Here is a 14,753-nt window from a genome sequence, read left to right on the forward strand (position 1 = left end):
TAGTGGGTTTGGGAGGATGGCGTATGTTAGTGAACAGGGGAGTGTGAGGGGGTGATATTCACGATTTATGATACGATGATTTACAAGTTTGAATTTACGATAAAGGTGCTGGCTCCTTATATATGGATTAGTATGACATGCGTTATAAATACTCCATCTTTTGTCTTTATGGAATACAAGGTTAGACTGTTATTACAAATCAATCTGATAACTCGACAGGGTTGTTTGTAATTGTTTGTAGAGACACGGGGCAGATGAGTCGGTGCACCGCACTTTTGAGGTGAAATACTAATGGCAGATACACGTCAGTTTGCATAACTCGGGAACAGACATCAATGGCTCCCCCATCGCACCGACAGGGACGTGTAACGTTGGCAATTCCTTGCTATCAGTTGCGGCACTGATACGGGATGCACACTTTTACCTGTTTCGCTGTGATTGGCCATCCTCTATATTATAAGATCTGGTGACTGTCCATTATTCAGATCTAAAAACCTCTGAAATCTACACATGAATTCTACTCGTCCTCCCGTGCTAGTCGTAAGTGAACGCCATATGATGTATGGTTACCCTCAGCTTAGTTCCCCTTTCTTAGGTAGGCGCTGGGCCAGCAGGTCTGGTAGCAGCGTTAACCCTCCTCCAGAACGGTATACCAGTTCGCATCATTGACAAAGATCCCAACCCTCGAATCGGACAGCGTGGTCCTGGAATCTGGGTGTGTTATGACACCACTTCTTTAATTTCCTACAGTCTCATTTGATGCATAATCCAGCCACGCTCCTTCGAACTCTTCAACTTCCTGAATGTCCCAGAAGTTAACGAGCTGGCGAAACCCTTCCCCACAATCCGTTCCTACAAGCACGGGACAATGGAATTTGCCACAGAATCTTTGACGACCCAGCATGTGGAACCTACCCCTACGATACCATTCGTACGTACGATACAGAACCATCTCTCTCAAGCAGTCATGCTGATGATTTTCTCCTATTGTAGCACGTTCCAAAGCTGATAGGTCAGCAACTCCTAGATGTGATTTTGCGACGCCACCTAGAGAAATTCTCGTGCTCTGTCGAGATGGGCACCGAATTGCGTTCGTTCGAGCAGTCCGATGAAGGTGTCACGGCTGTTCTATCAAAGAGCGGCATATTGGAGACTTTCAATACTAAGTGGATGATCGGTGCTGATGGTGCTAGAGGTAAAACGCGGTCAAATTCAAATGCAGTAGGATGGGTCTGAGTTATGGTTTGTAGGCATCGTGCGTAAACAGCTCGGGCTTACATTCTTGGGCGAGACTAGAGACGATATCCGAATGGTCATGGGAGATATTCGTTTACATGGCGTTGGTCTTGATAGGGAAGTGCGTCCCATTTCTACCTAATCCATAAAGGAGTGCTCCTGATACTGTCTTGAAAGTATTGGCATCGGTTTGGGACCTTTAAGCGAGGGTATGTCCAGTCTCCACTCTTGAAGGTTGGGGATGTGTATATTGACGCTGGGCAGCGTCTCATTGCGCCCAACAGACGAAATTGGCGAGGATGGCTGGCAATTTGTCATCATTGACAATGATCTGGACACGACAAAGGTCGCTCAGAGCGAAGAGCTGATCTTCGAGATCATTGCATCAGCGATACCTACTGAGATTACGTTCAAAAAGCTCGTCTGGGTGAGCGAGTTCAGTGTGTCTTATCTTGTTGCATGGATGCGTTTCCAATGTTCATTTGTTTACTTCAGGGCCAACATCCGCATGGTAAACAAGTTCAGCGAGGGCCGAGTTTTTGTTGCGGGCGGTATGTGGTTCTACTTCTGAATGATGTACCTGTGCTGATGGAAGTCTACGTAGATGCTGCTCAGTATGTTTATCTTCGAGCGCTTTCTTTCCAAACTGATTCTAACATATTTTCAGCGTCCATAGTCCAACCGGTGGTCAGGTGTGTGCATTCTGCTCAAATTCAGATGCCTACTCATCCATCTATGAATAGGGACTCAATTCAAGTATACAGGATGCTGTAAGTCTTGCAAATGCAGTACGTATGACACCACTGACCGTATACCAGTTCAATCTAGGTTGGAAGCTTGCGCTCGTCGAAAAGGGACTCGCCGACAAGTCTCTTCTTGAGACGTATAATGCCGAGCGTCTGCCTGTCATCTCCGAGATGCTTGAGATGACCACCACGATTCTCCACCAGGCATTAAAGACAGATAGCATGACCGCCGCACGAACCCCCATCCTTTTCATGCTTGGTATCAATTACCGATTCAGCGACATCGTTCTCGACGAGTTTGCAATCCCAGGGAAGCCTATTAATGCGTATGGAGTGCTTGACGAGGAGCACCTAGAGGCTGGAGACCGGGCACCTGATGCACCAAATCTGGTCCAGGTGGGAGCTGGAGAATCCGACGTGAAGACACTTTTCAGTCTCTACAGACCTTGGTATCACACTGTGCTTGTGTTCGCACCAAGTCATGCAGATGCTGCCCCGATCTTGGGTGCGCTGGAGGCATATGACACAAGCGTTGTGCGATCGGCAGTCGTTCTGCCTTCATCCGCATCAGTGACGCCTGTTGCATCCCCTGCTGACTTCGGTTTTGTTGATCGGGAGGGCTATGCTTGTTCGGCTTACACCGTGGAAGCTGGCCAGACGAGAGTGTTTGTGATACGGCCGGACGGAGTGATCGGGGCAATCGTACATGGTACAGAAGGCGTGAAGAAGTATTTCTCCGGAATATTTTTGGATGTTTAGTTCTTTTTGCTTGTGCCCTTACATCTCAACTCGTTCGTATTTTACCATCAACGTAGTTGTTAAGTAGCGTAGAGATCATTGCTTTGTTTCCGCTTTCTCTAGGAGTTGAAAGCAGGTCGGTGGTTCGTATAGACATCTTTTCCTTGTAACTACACGCATAATGTTGTCAGCAGTGTATCTATCGTTGGACAAACAATCAAAGAACCCGATAAAGAAGTATGACGAGGGACAGGAAAACGCACACAAGGATATCATTCCAAGTATGATCCCAGTCTTCAGGCACCGCTTAGAAATTTACAAATAGAGACGCACAGAGCACTTGAGTTCAATGATCTCGTCAGAATAAGTTGATCAGCACGTCCTTATATCTCTGTACGTGTGAGGTTGTAGCCGCTTCATCACATACACTTCGATCCAGACTGGCTGTCACGAGAACGTCGAGTTGGAAAGTCTGACGGTGATGACATGAAAACAGGAATATGCACCTATGACACATCAGCATGATGTCTAAGGGTGTATGTGATGAAATTAGGTTTCGCTACGTGCTCTCACGAATCAGCAGCAACATTGTAGGTTCGCCCAGTCTGCTGTTCAGTCTATCGTTCGGTCAGACAACTATAAATTCAAGATGGGTGGTAGGTATAAAATGGGAAGGGAATCATAGAATCAAATAGTACACTCGCTATTGCAGCAATAAAATCGTCGTTACATGGAGCTGGAGGGATTGACGTCAGCAACTGCGAGGACGGATGATAAAGACTAAAAACTCACGCATCTCGGCAACTCGACCAGCGCGTCCCATGTGTCATGCAGCTCAAATCAAGCTCAACGCCTCCTCTCGGGATCACCATTGCAGTGTCAGGAGAATAAAACGGGTGTCGGGAAGCGGGAGGTACCCAGAAAAGAAGCTCATGGCTGGGTCCCATGATCCACCCATCAGGCTGCAGCAAGAAAGGGGTTGAATCAGAATGATGATGAGAGGCGGGTTCGAGCAAGTCAGCGGGGTTGGGCAAGGCGTGTTTCAGGCAGGGCGAGAAGGAAATGGGGGGATGGTTACAAGTGTATGTTGGCGTAATATGATTTTCTTGAGTGGGAGATGCGGTACTTTGATGCAGTGGAGATGTAAAGGGATCCAGCTTCGTTGACTCCAGGGATGGCAGCACTTTCATAAGCCGCACAGTGATATCATATGAACCAGACGCGATGCGAGTACCATCCGGTGAGAACGAGACTGAGGAAACCGCGCCAGTGTGCCCCTTCAAGGGCTCACCCAATGGCTCTCCCGTCGCTGCATTCCACAGCTGCACAGTGTTATCGTCCGAACCAGACGCGATGCGAGTACCATCCGGTGAGAACGAGACTGAGGAAACCGCGCCAGTGTGCCCCTTCAAGGGCTCACCTAATGGCTCTCCCGTCGCTGCATTCCACAGCCGCACAGTCTTATCGTCCGAACCAGACGCGATGCGAGTACCATCCGGTGAGAACGAGACTGACAAAACCACGCCAGCGTGCCCCTTCAAGGGCTCACCCAATGGCTCTCCCGTCGCTGCATTCCACAGCCGCACAGTCTTATCCGATGAACCAGACGCGATGCGAGTACCATCCGGTGAGAACGAGACTGAGGAAACCGCGCCAGTGTGCCCCTTCAAGGGCTCACCCAATGGCTCTCCCGTTGCTGCATTCCACAGCCGCACAGTCTTATCGTCTGAACCAGACGCGATGCGAGTACCATCCGGTGAGAACGAGACTGAGGAAACCGCGCCAGCGTGCCCCTTCAAGGGCTCACCCAGTGGCTCTCCCGTTGCTGCATTCCACAGCCGCACAGTCTTATCGTCCGAACCAGACGCGATGCGAGTACCATCCGGTGAGAACAAGACTGTCAAAACCGCGCGAGTGTGCCCCTTCAAGGGCTCACCCAATGGCTCTCCCGTCGCTGCATTCCACAGCCGCACAGTCTTATCGTATGAACCAGACGCGATGCGAGTACCATCCGGTGAGAACGAGACTGACAAAACCGCGCCAGTGTGCCCCCTCATTATGGCCTCCACAACCGTCCAGTTCAAATCCCGGCCGGATGCCAGACGAAGGCTATTCGGAAACCTAGCCGTAAATTTGGTGGCAATGATAGAGTTGACGGGAGAGAACGGGAGCGCTGATAAGTACAGATGGGGTGTGCTGTGCAAAATCATCCCGCCAAACACTTGCATGAATCTTTGTACATCCATCGTGGCGGACCGCACATCCTCGTATCCAGAATGGCCCTGTATTCATGTATGAGTTGTTCGTCTGACTCTGCCTCGTAGGCATGTGCTCACCTGCAACCACTTGGCAACGCGTGGAAGTACGATAACTGCACCACTGATTGCACTGAGAAGCCCGAGTGCTTCGATCCAGAACATCAGTCTCTCGTCCTCGAAGAGTGATCTTATTTCCCTTGCTAGCTCGTCGTCAAAGTCCGTTTTCTGGATGTGCGTAGCCCAATATCGACAGGAATAGGAGAGATGTAGGGAAATGGATGTTTTAACTCGTTGAGGCAGCTCTGTGTCTCGGGAATTAGGGAGGTACGATGATTTCAAATCGCAGATATTGAAGCGAAGGCCATCTTCCATCACTCGTAGTGACGCGAATGCGAGGTCGTGTTGTTGCGCCTTCGTGATCTCAACGAAAAAGTCTCCGCTGGATGACTTGTCTCCGAGAAACTCTTGAAAGGATGCGTGAAGGGGTCTGACGGGAATACGTGGGTCCGTTGTGCCACTGAGGAGGGATCCCATATGCTGTACGATGTCCACTTGGTAATCTTTGCTGTGGTTTGGAAAACAGTTCCGCATGGCGGTGAGGGAATTCAAAGGCAGAGGTTCGACCATGCCGAGTATTTGTCCCATCACGGAACGAAACTCCGCCAGTCCTTCCTGGTACTCGACTTCGTCATACCGATCCCGTTGCCAGATCTCTGTCAAAATAAGCCGATACATGTCATACAGCTTGTTTGCCCACTTCCCAGGATCGCGATTCACGACGGTCTCAAAGCGAGACCTTCGATTTATCCCGGGACGGTCTTCCTTGATGTATTCGCATGCAAGACGTGCCCACTCGAAAAGCCCATCGGCTTTCGCAGCGAGGTTTGCAAACTGCTTGCGCCCAAAATTCGGCAACCCTTGTAGTTTGTTGGATACAAAAGCGCGAATGTCGTGTTCCGCTACGTCTGTTGGAATAGCGTCCATGGACAACCGGAGAATATGATCAGCACCTTCAAACTCCTTTTCGATATCATGAAGTGGGCGAGAGGTGACGAGAATCCGAAAGTTGGAAGGGAGTTCGGTGATTTGGGGAAGTCCTTGGTTCTGAAGTTTACCCGCAAGTATCCGGAGAAGGTCCTGCCGCGTCTCTATTCCGCCGCTCTCGTCCAGCGCATCGATCACGATCAAGACAGGCCCTACGCTTGACCCAGGAAACTTCTTCAGCGGTTCCATGAGAAGCTTGCGCCACTGCTGGATGACGTCCGTCGTATTCTTGAGCGAGGTCGCATTCTTGACTGCATTTGCTAACGCTCGTTTCATTCCCGGATCACGATCAGCAAGATCGCGCGCGATGGTGGAGAAAATCTTTTCATGGCGACGGTCTGCTTCTCTGTGTCGATCGAAACAAAAACATGAACCGAGACCTCCCGTTTCCTCGAACCAGTTGGTGATCGTGTGCGCGATGGCTGATTTGCCCTTGCCCGCTGGGCCAGATAGCCACATCATACGTTTAGCAGCATCTCCGCTGTCGTTGATCCAGTCCGTAATTTGGGAAAGAATCTCCTTGCGCGTCCCTGGTAGGCACTGTTTCTTGGTATTTAGTCCTGCACCCTTTGCATAAGCGATATCCCCAAGATCCAGGGTATCGCCTGAGATGGTGTGAGTAGATTTAAAGTCAGAGGTATGTATGAATCCTTACCCGCAAACTGGACGAAGATAGCTGCGTCCTGAAGCGCTTGATCCCGAAATTGCTGCATAAGGCTGTCCAAGGCGGCGTTGTACTGTGTGATGATATCATCCGTTTCCTTGATGATGTTTTTACCAACCCTCTTCCCTATTATTATAATAAGTATCAGATTCGTGTGCGCATGCGATAGTCCGAAGACTCACAGAAGCTCTTCGTCTCTGAGTATTCCCTGATGAAACGGGCGCACTCAAGAGTCTGCTGAGCAATCTTTCCGATGACATTATGCATCGATTCGACCTTGGAAAGATTCTCGTCTCTGGTAATGAAGCCATAGACTTCATCTAATTTCTGGAGAAGACGATCCATCGACTCGTCCCGCTTCGCTTGAGCAAGAATAATCTGCAAAGAATCGCGACTTCTGAGTGGGAAGTAGATCCACGGGCAACATAGAACGTACTTTGGCTGCGGCAGAAAGCACGCCTAACGCCATCTTTGCATATGGATGCACCTATAACCTGATTAGTTCGCTACCGATCAAGGGAAGCATTCCATACATCTGCGATCTTGGCAATGACGCTGTCGAAAATCTTCAGGGGTTGGAGGTAATTGGTCTGGAAATCATCTGCAGCAGCGAGACCAGCTGGGGCGTTCGCGGCGGCGGATGTCACAGACTGCGCACGCCCCCCGAATGTTTTCATATGTTCTGAAGCCTCGTGGGCACCCTGAAGTTCAGCATCAGGTGATTTGGGACCAGGAGTTTCCTCGACGCCAGAGGAGATGTCGACAACCTGCGCGACCAACAAAATTCAGAGACGAGAACCATATAATTCGATGCAAGTACCTTCGAAGCGGGTTCTCCGGATGCGCCTTGGCTGCTGGGATTTTCAGCTGGGGTGGGATGCTTGTCGTGCGTGAAAGGAAGTTTATGTGGCATGTCCTGGGCGCCTCGGATAAAAAAAATGAACTGAGATTAGGAATTCGAGCACCTACCTGGATGCTCTGATTCAACGAAGTATCTCGAAGGTCCGCATTCTGTACCGCAGGAATGCTGCTACGGGAAGCCTTGGAGAGTTTCTGCACAATGTCAGTCATATTCAGAATCAGGAAACCTGGCACTCTACTCACAGGAAGCTTCTTGGTGACGCGTTTCGTAAATTTCTGAATAGTCTGCTTGACTCGACCATGGGGTCGGCTCTGGGCGAAGAAAGCATCAGAAGCAGCCATGAGCGCTGATCCACAGTGAGAAAGCCCTTGAGACTACATACTGAGCTTTCACGAACGGTTGGCTCGCAGGCTTCCGGAGGAGGAGCTGCCCTATGATCTCTATTCATCACGAGTAGTCGATTTCTGTAAGCGAAGTGAGGGTGCAAGAAGTAGGTGGGAGAAGAGAGAACCTCTGGAATGCGCTGAATACCCTTGACCAAAGCATGGCCAACACGTTGACCGGCTTCTTGAGGCGCTAATCGTGATCAATCGGGCATAGCCCATTGCCGAAGGGAGCATGAAGCCTTGCAGGGGCAATGTCATAAATCTACATAATCATTCAGCACACTTACTGACGCACTGGGAGAAGCGAGAGAAGTGGTTGGTTGTTGCGGGAAATAGATTGGAAGGTCGTTTCATTGGGGAATACGTTGGCAAAGAGTTTGGAGAGGGAGATGCAAGACTTTCGATAGGCTTTTCATGTAAGGACGTTAAGGTTTTGTAGGCATTCAACAAAAGGGTAGTGAATTCAATCAGGATCTACAAAAGCAGATAGGTTTACAAGCGAGTAGCAACTAGGCATGCAAGTGGAAGGTGCACGCGAGTGGTTGTTGAAGTGGTGGAAACAACATCAAAGCAGGGACAAGGAGAGTAAGATGAGGCAGCGGTAGCAATGAGATATATATAAAGGCAGAGAGAAGTGAAATCTGAAGGAATGCAGTACTACTAGGAACAGAAAAGATAGACGTCCAGCACGTAGTACTATGGTTGAAATTTGAAATTTCGAAGTCTGTCGTTCCTGTAGCTTAGTAAGCCCCACCACTAAACTCGGGAACAGACATCAGATAAACCCGTGTCCCCGGACGTATGGGGTCACTTAAAATGAGCGTTTTGACATATCGTCTAACGGGGATGCAGAGTAACGCCGGTGGTTCCTTTCTATCAGCTGCGGCACTGATACGGAACGCACAGTTGGACGTATGGTTACCAGCTGCTGTGATCGGCTGTCCCTTATATTATAAGATGTGGTGACTCTGATCCAAAAACCTCTGAACTCTACACATGAATTCTACTGGTCCTCCCGTGCTAGTCGTAAGTGAACCGCTTATGATGCATGGTTCCTCCCTCAGCTTAGTTCCTCTTTCTTAGGTAGGCGCTGGGCCAGCAGGTCTGGTAGCAGCGTTAACCCTCCTCCAGAATGGCATACCAGTTCGCATCATCGACAAAGATCCGAACCCTCGAATCGGACAGCGTGGTCCTGGAATCTGGGTGTGTCATGAAACCATTTCTCTAATTTCCTATAGTCTCATTTCATGCATAATCCAGCCACGCTCCTTCGAACTCTTCAACTTTCTGAATGTTCCAGAAGTCAACGAGCTGGCGAAACCCGTTTCCACACACCGTTCCTACAAGCCCGGGACAATGGAAGTCGCGATAGAATCTTTGATGATGCCGCATGCGGAACCTACCCCTGCGATACCATTCGTACGTGCTATGCAGAACCTTTCGGCGTCGCCTCTCAAGCAGCTATGCTGACGAATCACGATTTTTTTGTACTTTAGCACACTCCAAAGCTAATAGGTCAACAACTCTTAGATGTGATTCTGCGACGTCACCTAGAGAAATTCTCGTGCTTTGTTGAGATGAGCACCGAATTGCGTTCGTTCGAGCAGTCCGATGAAGGTGTCACGGCTGTTCTAGAAAAGAACGGTATATTGGAGACTTTCCACACCAAGTGGATGGTCGGCGCTGATGGTGCTAAAGGTGAGTTGCGATCAAATTCAAATGCTGGAGGATAAGTCTGAGTTATGGTTTGCAGGCGTCGTGCGCAAACAGCTCGGGCTTACATTCTTGGGCGAGACTAGAGACGATATCCGAATGGTCATGGGAGATATTCGTTTACATGGCGTTGGTCTTGACAGAGCAGTGCGTCCGATTTCTACTTACTCCATGAAGGAGTGCTCCTGATATTGTCTTGAAAGTATTGGCACCGGTTTGGGACCTTTAAGCGAGGGTATGTTCGGTTTCTGCTCTTGAGGCTTGTATGTTGACGATGCACAGCGTCTCATTACGTCCAACAGATGAAATTGGCGAAGATGGCTGGCAATTTGTCATCGCTGATAATGATATAGACCTGACAAAGGTCGCTCAGAGCGAGGAGTTGATCTTCGAGATCATCACATCAGTGATACCTACTGAGATTACGTTCAACAAGCTCGTCTGGGTGAGCGAGTTCAGGTGTGTTTGATCGTGTTGCACAGATGCGTTTTAAATGTTCATTTTTTATTACTTTAGGGCCAACATCCGCATGGTAAACAAGTTCAGCGAGGGCCGAGTCTTTGTTGCGGGCGGTATGTGGTTCTACTTTTGATTGATGTACCTGTGCTGATGGAAGTCTACGTAGATGCTGCTCAGTATGTCTATCTTTGAGCGCCTTCTTTCAAACCTGATTCTGGCATATTTTCAGTGTCCACAGTCCAACCGGTGGTCAGGTATGTACGTTCTGATCAAATTCCGATGCCTACTCATCCATCTATGAATAGGGACTCAATTCAAGTATACAGGATGCTGTAAGTCTTGCAAATGCAGTACGTATGACACCACTGACCGTATACCAGTTCAATCTAGGTTGGAAACTTGCGCTCGTCGAGAAAGGACTCGCCGACAAGTCTCTTCTTGAGACGTATAATGCCGAGCGTCTGCCTGTCATCTCCGAGATGCTTGAGATGACCACCACCATCCTGAACCGCGTAGTACAGACGGGCAGCATGACCGCAGTACGAAGCCCCATTCTTTTCATGCTTGGGATCAATTACCGATTCAGCGACATCGTTCTCGACGAGTTTGCGATTCCAGGGAAGCCTATCAATGCGTACGGGGAGCTTGACGAGGAGCACCTAGAGGCTGGAGACCGGGCACCTGATGCACCAAATCTGGTCCAGGTGGGAGACGGAGAATCTGACGTGAAGACACTTTTTGTTCTCTATAGACCTTGGTATCACACCGTGCTTGTGCTCGCGCCGAGTCATGCAGATGCTGCCCCGATCTTGGGTGCGCTGGAGGCATATGACACAAGCGTTGTGCGATCGGCAGTCGTTCTGCCTTCATCCGCATCAGTGACGTCTGTTACATCTCCTGCTGACCTCGTTTTTGTTGATAAGGAGGGTCATGGTTATTCGGCTTACCTCGTGGAAGCTGGCCAGACGAGGGTGTTTGTGATACGACCGGATGGAGTGATTGGGGCGATCGTACATGGTGCAGAAGGTGTGAAGAAGTATTTCTCGAGAATATTTTTGAATGTTTAGTAGTTTGTTCTTTTTGCTTGTATGCTCACATTCCAATTCATTTGTATCTTGCAGCCAACGTAGTTATTAAGTAGCGTAGAGGTCAAGGTGTTACTTGTTGGGGAGCGTACTTCAAACCTGGACCAACGTAATCGAATCCTCTTTACTACTGATTGCCATTCAACAACGGAATACATAGCTCACGCTGCGGTGAGAGCGTGGCGAAGGTCAGTAACATCGATGACTGTGTTGAACCACTGGTTCTATAGTGTAGAATTCCAATGAGGATGGGTTTAAGAAGGGATTAACGAACAAGGAAAGTGAAACCAGTTGAACCTGGAGTTGCGAAGCTGGAGCCTGATGTGAACCATGAGCATACCGCTAGAAGCAGGGTTGTGAACGCTTTTAGGAAAGATGATCGCATAGTTCTTGAATAAAACATAGATGTGAAAGTAACAACTCCGTTGTCAGGAGCTTGAGACCAGAGAAGAGAGAATTTGACTGCATCCGGCACACACAAATCTTGGGAGTGGGTGGGGCGAACAGGTGATATATGTGCCTGCGCTCAGGTAGGTTACATGGCGATGTGCTGGAGTGACTGCTAAACACAAGACAGCGCAAGGTTCACTAGGCCATCCAGGATAAATAGTGTGCGAGGGCCTGGATAGAGCAACTGCACTATCGCAATCAAATGCGAAGGATACATTCTGGAAATTGTGGAGAGTCGGACGCATGTACGCAGTGCAGAAGCAGTGGGAGTGTGTACGATCGAGGAAGGCGGTTATGACAATAAGGACATCCTTGCTGCAACGGTGATGGCGAAATGCCTCGTGCCTTGGGCGTCCATGGAAATGAGGTAGCACAACAGCGTACAATACTCGCACCTCTGCACCTTAGGAAAATTCAAAAGATACCCACGATTCCTCCTCAACTGTGCCTATAAGATGTCACAGCACATGTCCAACGCCCTTCAAGTTTTTGAAGATCATCAGGAGCCCGTAAACGCAGTCACAGTGCTCCCTGATAAGCGTTGAATGGTTACGGGCTCATTGTGCAGGGTGACCATGTTACTGTATGTAGTAGGTTTTGAATTGGATGACGAACTTCTATTACATAATTGGCCGGTCGAGCATAACAAGCAATACATCTATACACATAAACCAGGCTGTCATCGAATGGCACGAGCGCATTCTTCTGTAAGTGGTCCTTAACCCCGTCTGTCTTGCAGGTATTGAAAAAGACTCGAGGCCGTGCGATCCATCTTCTAAAGTTCGGGTCAGCGTATATGCCTTATTTGAATTGGGTCCCATGCTCTGTTGCGGAGATCTCCTCTGCACATTCGAGATCTCTGTCAGAGGGTTACTGGATTGCAGCGAAGGGTCGCATTGTCAGTATTGTCTATGTCTATTGCACATAACGCCTCATGGATGCTCACAAGTATTATAGCCATAATCTTTTAGCCAAAGCAGGAGGACGTCATATCCGCTTGTACTTCACTGTTCATGACGGTGGGGCAAGGACTTTCTGATCAAAACGACAGTGAAGTTCTTCATTCCCTTACTATCATGAGTGATCAATGCAGTCTGGCATCCTGATGCTGATTGGTGTAACATGTAGCTTACATCTCACAATATGAATGTGTTAGCACTAAGTACGGATGCTGGACATCGTCTTCTCACATGATACCGCAGGATGCAGAACAGTACGGATCTGGACCAATCCGTAAATCACTTTGAACGGGCCTTGGATCTCTGTCCTGCGGATCTTTCCTACCGCCCTGCGGCACTGTTTAATCTAGCCACCGCAAAGTTTATTAATTGCCAAGCTAACACTTATCTCGACTTCAACATACCCATCTCTCTTTTTCAAGACGCACTTGATTTGCGTCCTACTGGTCATCCAGACCGACCCACCACCCAACTCCATCTTGCCATTTCTCTACTCTCTCGCTTTGCAAAACAGGGATTTCCAACAAATGCTCACATGGCTGAAGGATTACTGAGCGAGGTACTTAATGTCTGCCACGCCAACAGCCATATCTGCAGGGCAGCTTTGATGGTAATCGAAACATCTGCTCTGCATGGATGCATGGATGCAAATGATCTTCAGCGGGAGCAGCCTGCCCCATCCATGCTTCCGTTATCGCCAAATCAACTTGTTCATCGAGCAGAGTGATGTTTGCAGAGAGATGAACCATGTGCCTTAGATGAAGTGATATCCCTTCATTATGATGCGCTGGGATACTACAACACTGGACATACTGACCGAGGTCAATTGCTAGTCAATCTGGCTTTAATGTTGCAAACTCGCTTTGAGTGTCGAGGCAATGACAAAGATTTGGATCAGGCCATTGCACTTCAGACAGAAGCGCTGGCCTTGCGCCCGGTTGGCCACACAGATCGGTCCGTGTCATTAAGTAATCTTGCCACTCAGCTCTCTTTCCACTTCCACCACCGAGGCAATGATGAAGATTTGGATCAGGCTATCGCACTTCAGACGGAAGCACTGGCCTTGTGCCCAGTCGGCCACACATGTCGGTTTGAGTCATTAAGTAATCTCGCCACTCAGCTCTCCTTCTGCTTCCACCACTGAGGTAATGACGAAGACTTGGATCGGGCTATCGCACTCCAGACGGAAGCACTGGCCTTGTGCCCGGTTGGTCACACAGGTCGGTCCAAGTTATTAAATAACCTCGCGAATAAACTCTCCTCCCACTTTGACCACCGAGGCAATGACAAAGACTTGGATCAGGCTATCGCACTTCACAAGGAAGCACTGGCCTTGCGCTCAGTTGGTCACATAGATCAGTCCAAGTCATTAAATAAGCGAATCAACTCTCCTCCCACTTTGACCACCGAGGCAACGACGAAGATTTGGATCAGTCTATCACACTTTACAGGGATGCTCTGGCCTTGTGCCCAGTTGGTCATACAGATTGGTCCATGTCATTAAATAACCTTGCGACTCAACTCTCCTCCTGCTTTGACCACCGAGGCAATGGCGAAGACTTGGATCAGGCTATCGCACTTCAGACAGAAGCGCTGGTTTTACGCCCAGTTGGCCACACAGGTTGGTCCATGTCATTGAATAACCTTGTGCTTCGACTCTCCTCCCGCTTTGACCACCGAGGCAACAACGAAGACTTAGATCAAGCTATCGCACTTTACAAGGAAGTGCTGGCCTTGTGCCTGGTCGGTCACACAGATCGGTCCGCATCATTAAGTAATCTCGCCACTCAGCTCTCTTTCTGCTTCCACCACCGAGGCATCGGCTATTGCACTTCACATGGAAGCGCTGGCCTTGCACCCGATTGGTCACACAGATCGGTCCATGTCATTAAATAACCTTGTGAATCAACTCTCCTCCCGTTGTGACCATCAAGGCAATGACGAAGACTTGGATCAGGCTATCACACTTCACAGGGAAGTGCTGGCCTTACGCCCAGTCGGTCACACAGGTCAGTCCATGTGTCACAACCCAATAACGAATTAATGCTGGGCAGAAACTAGGACTCAAACAACAGAATAATCATGCAGAAGAAGTAGGCAGCAGGTACGTCTTGGTATTGCTCACTTGGAGATACAAGAGGTTTGAACTAAAG

At 49.1% G+C, this 14,753-nt stretch overlaps 4 protein-coding genes across 4 annotated transcripts; 3 read left to right on the forward strand and 1 right to left on the reverse strand.

Moving 5' to 3' along the window:
• Positions 1-510: 510 nt before the first annotated feature.
• F5891DRAFT_1207334 (FAD binding domain-containing protein) lies at positions 511-2,943 on the forward strand (the record flags this gene model as incomplete). Its single annotated transcript, XM_041369063.1, has 11 exons — positions 511-540; positions 596-715; positions 773-931; positions 994-1,195; positions 1,251-1,357; positions 1,414-1,445; positions 1,501-1,787; positions 1,841-1,850; positions 1,904-1,928; positions 1,980-2,006; positions 2,055-2,943. 11 exons carry the CDS (start codon positions 511-513, stop codon positions 2,739-2,741), a joined length of 1,686 nt encoding a protein of 561 aa, XP_041229958.1. The 3' UTR covers positions 2,742-2,943.
• Positions 2,944-3,446: 503 nt separating this feature from the next.
• Positions 3,447-8,288, reverse strand: F5891DRAFT_1275928 (uncharacterized protein; the record flags this gene model as incomplete). The annotated part of the gene is made up of 12 exons (XM_041370221.1): positions 3,447-3,456; positions 3,513-5,002; positions 5,057-6,627; positions 6,678-6,812; positions 6,869-7,064; positions 7,123-7,173; positions 7,220-7,453; positions 7,507-7,602; positions 7,656-7,739; positions 7,791-7,859; positions 7,931-8,124; positions 8,222-8,288. 12 exons carry the CDS (start codon positions 8,286-8,288, stop codon positions 3,447-3,449), a joined length of 4,197 nt encoding a protein of 1,398 aa, XP_041229959.1.
• Positions 8,289-8,930: 642 nt separating this feature from the next.
• F5891DRAFT_1184597 (FAD binding domain-containing protein) lies at positions 8,931-11,173 on the forward strand (the record flags this gene model as incomplete). Its single annotated transcript, XM_041366456.1, has 12 exons — positions 8,931-8,960; positions 9,018-9,137; positions 9,195-9,353; positions 9,431-9,632; positions 9,688-9,794; positions 9,851-9,882; positions 9,930-10,106; positions 10,164-10,219; positions 10,273-10,282; positions 10,336-10,360; positions 10,412-10,438; positions 10,487-11,173. The coding sequence occupies 12 exons, from the start codon at positions 8,931-8,933 to the stop codon at positions 11,171-11,173; spliced, it is 1,632 nt and encodes a 543-aa protein (XP_041229960.1).
• A 1,671-nt stretch (positions 11,174-12,844) lies between these two features.
• F5891DRAFT_1184598 (uncharacterized protein) lies at positions 12,845-13,327 on the forward strand (the record flags this gene model as incomplete). Its single annotated transcript, XM_041366457.1, has 1 exon — positions 12,845-13,327. One exon carries the CDS (start codon positions 12,845-12,847, stop codon positions 13,325-13,327), a length of 483 nt encoding a protein of 160 aa, XP_041229961.1.
• Between the last annotated feature and the right edge of the window lie 1,426 nt (positions 13,328-14,753).

This window comes from Suillus fuscotomentosus, assembly GCF_016647785.1.
Source record: "Suillus fuscotomentosus strain FC203 chromosome Unknown F5891scaffold_10, whole genome shotgun sequence".
NCBI lineage: Eukaryota > Fungi > Basidiomycota > Agaricomycetes > Boletales > Suillaceae > Suillus > Suillus fuscotomentosus.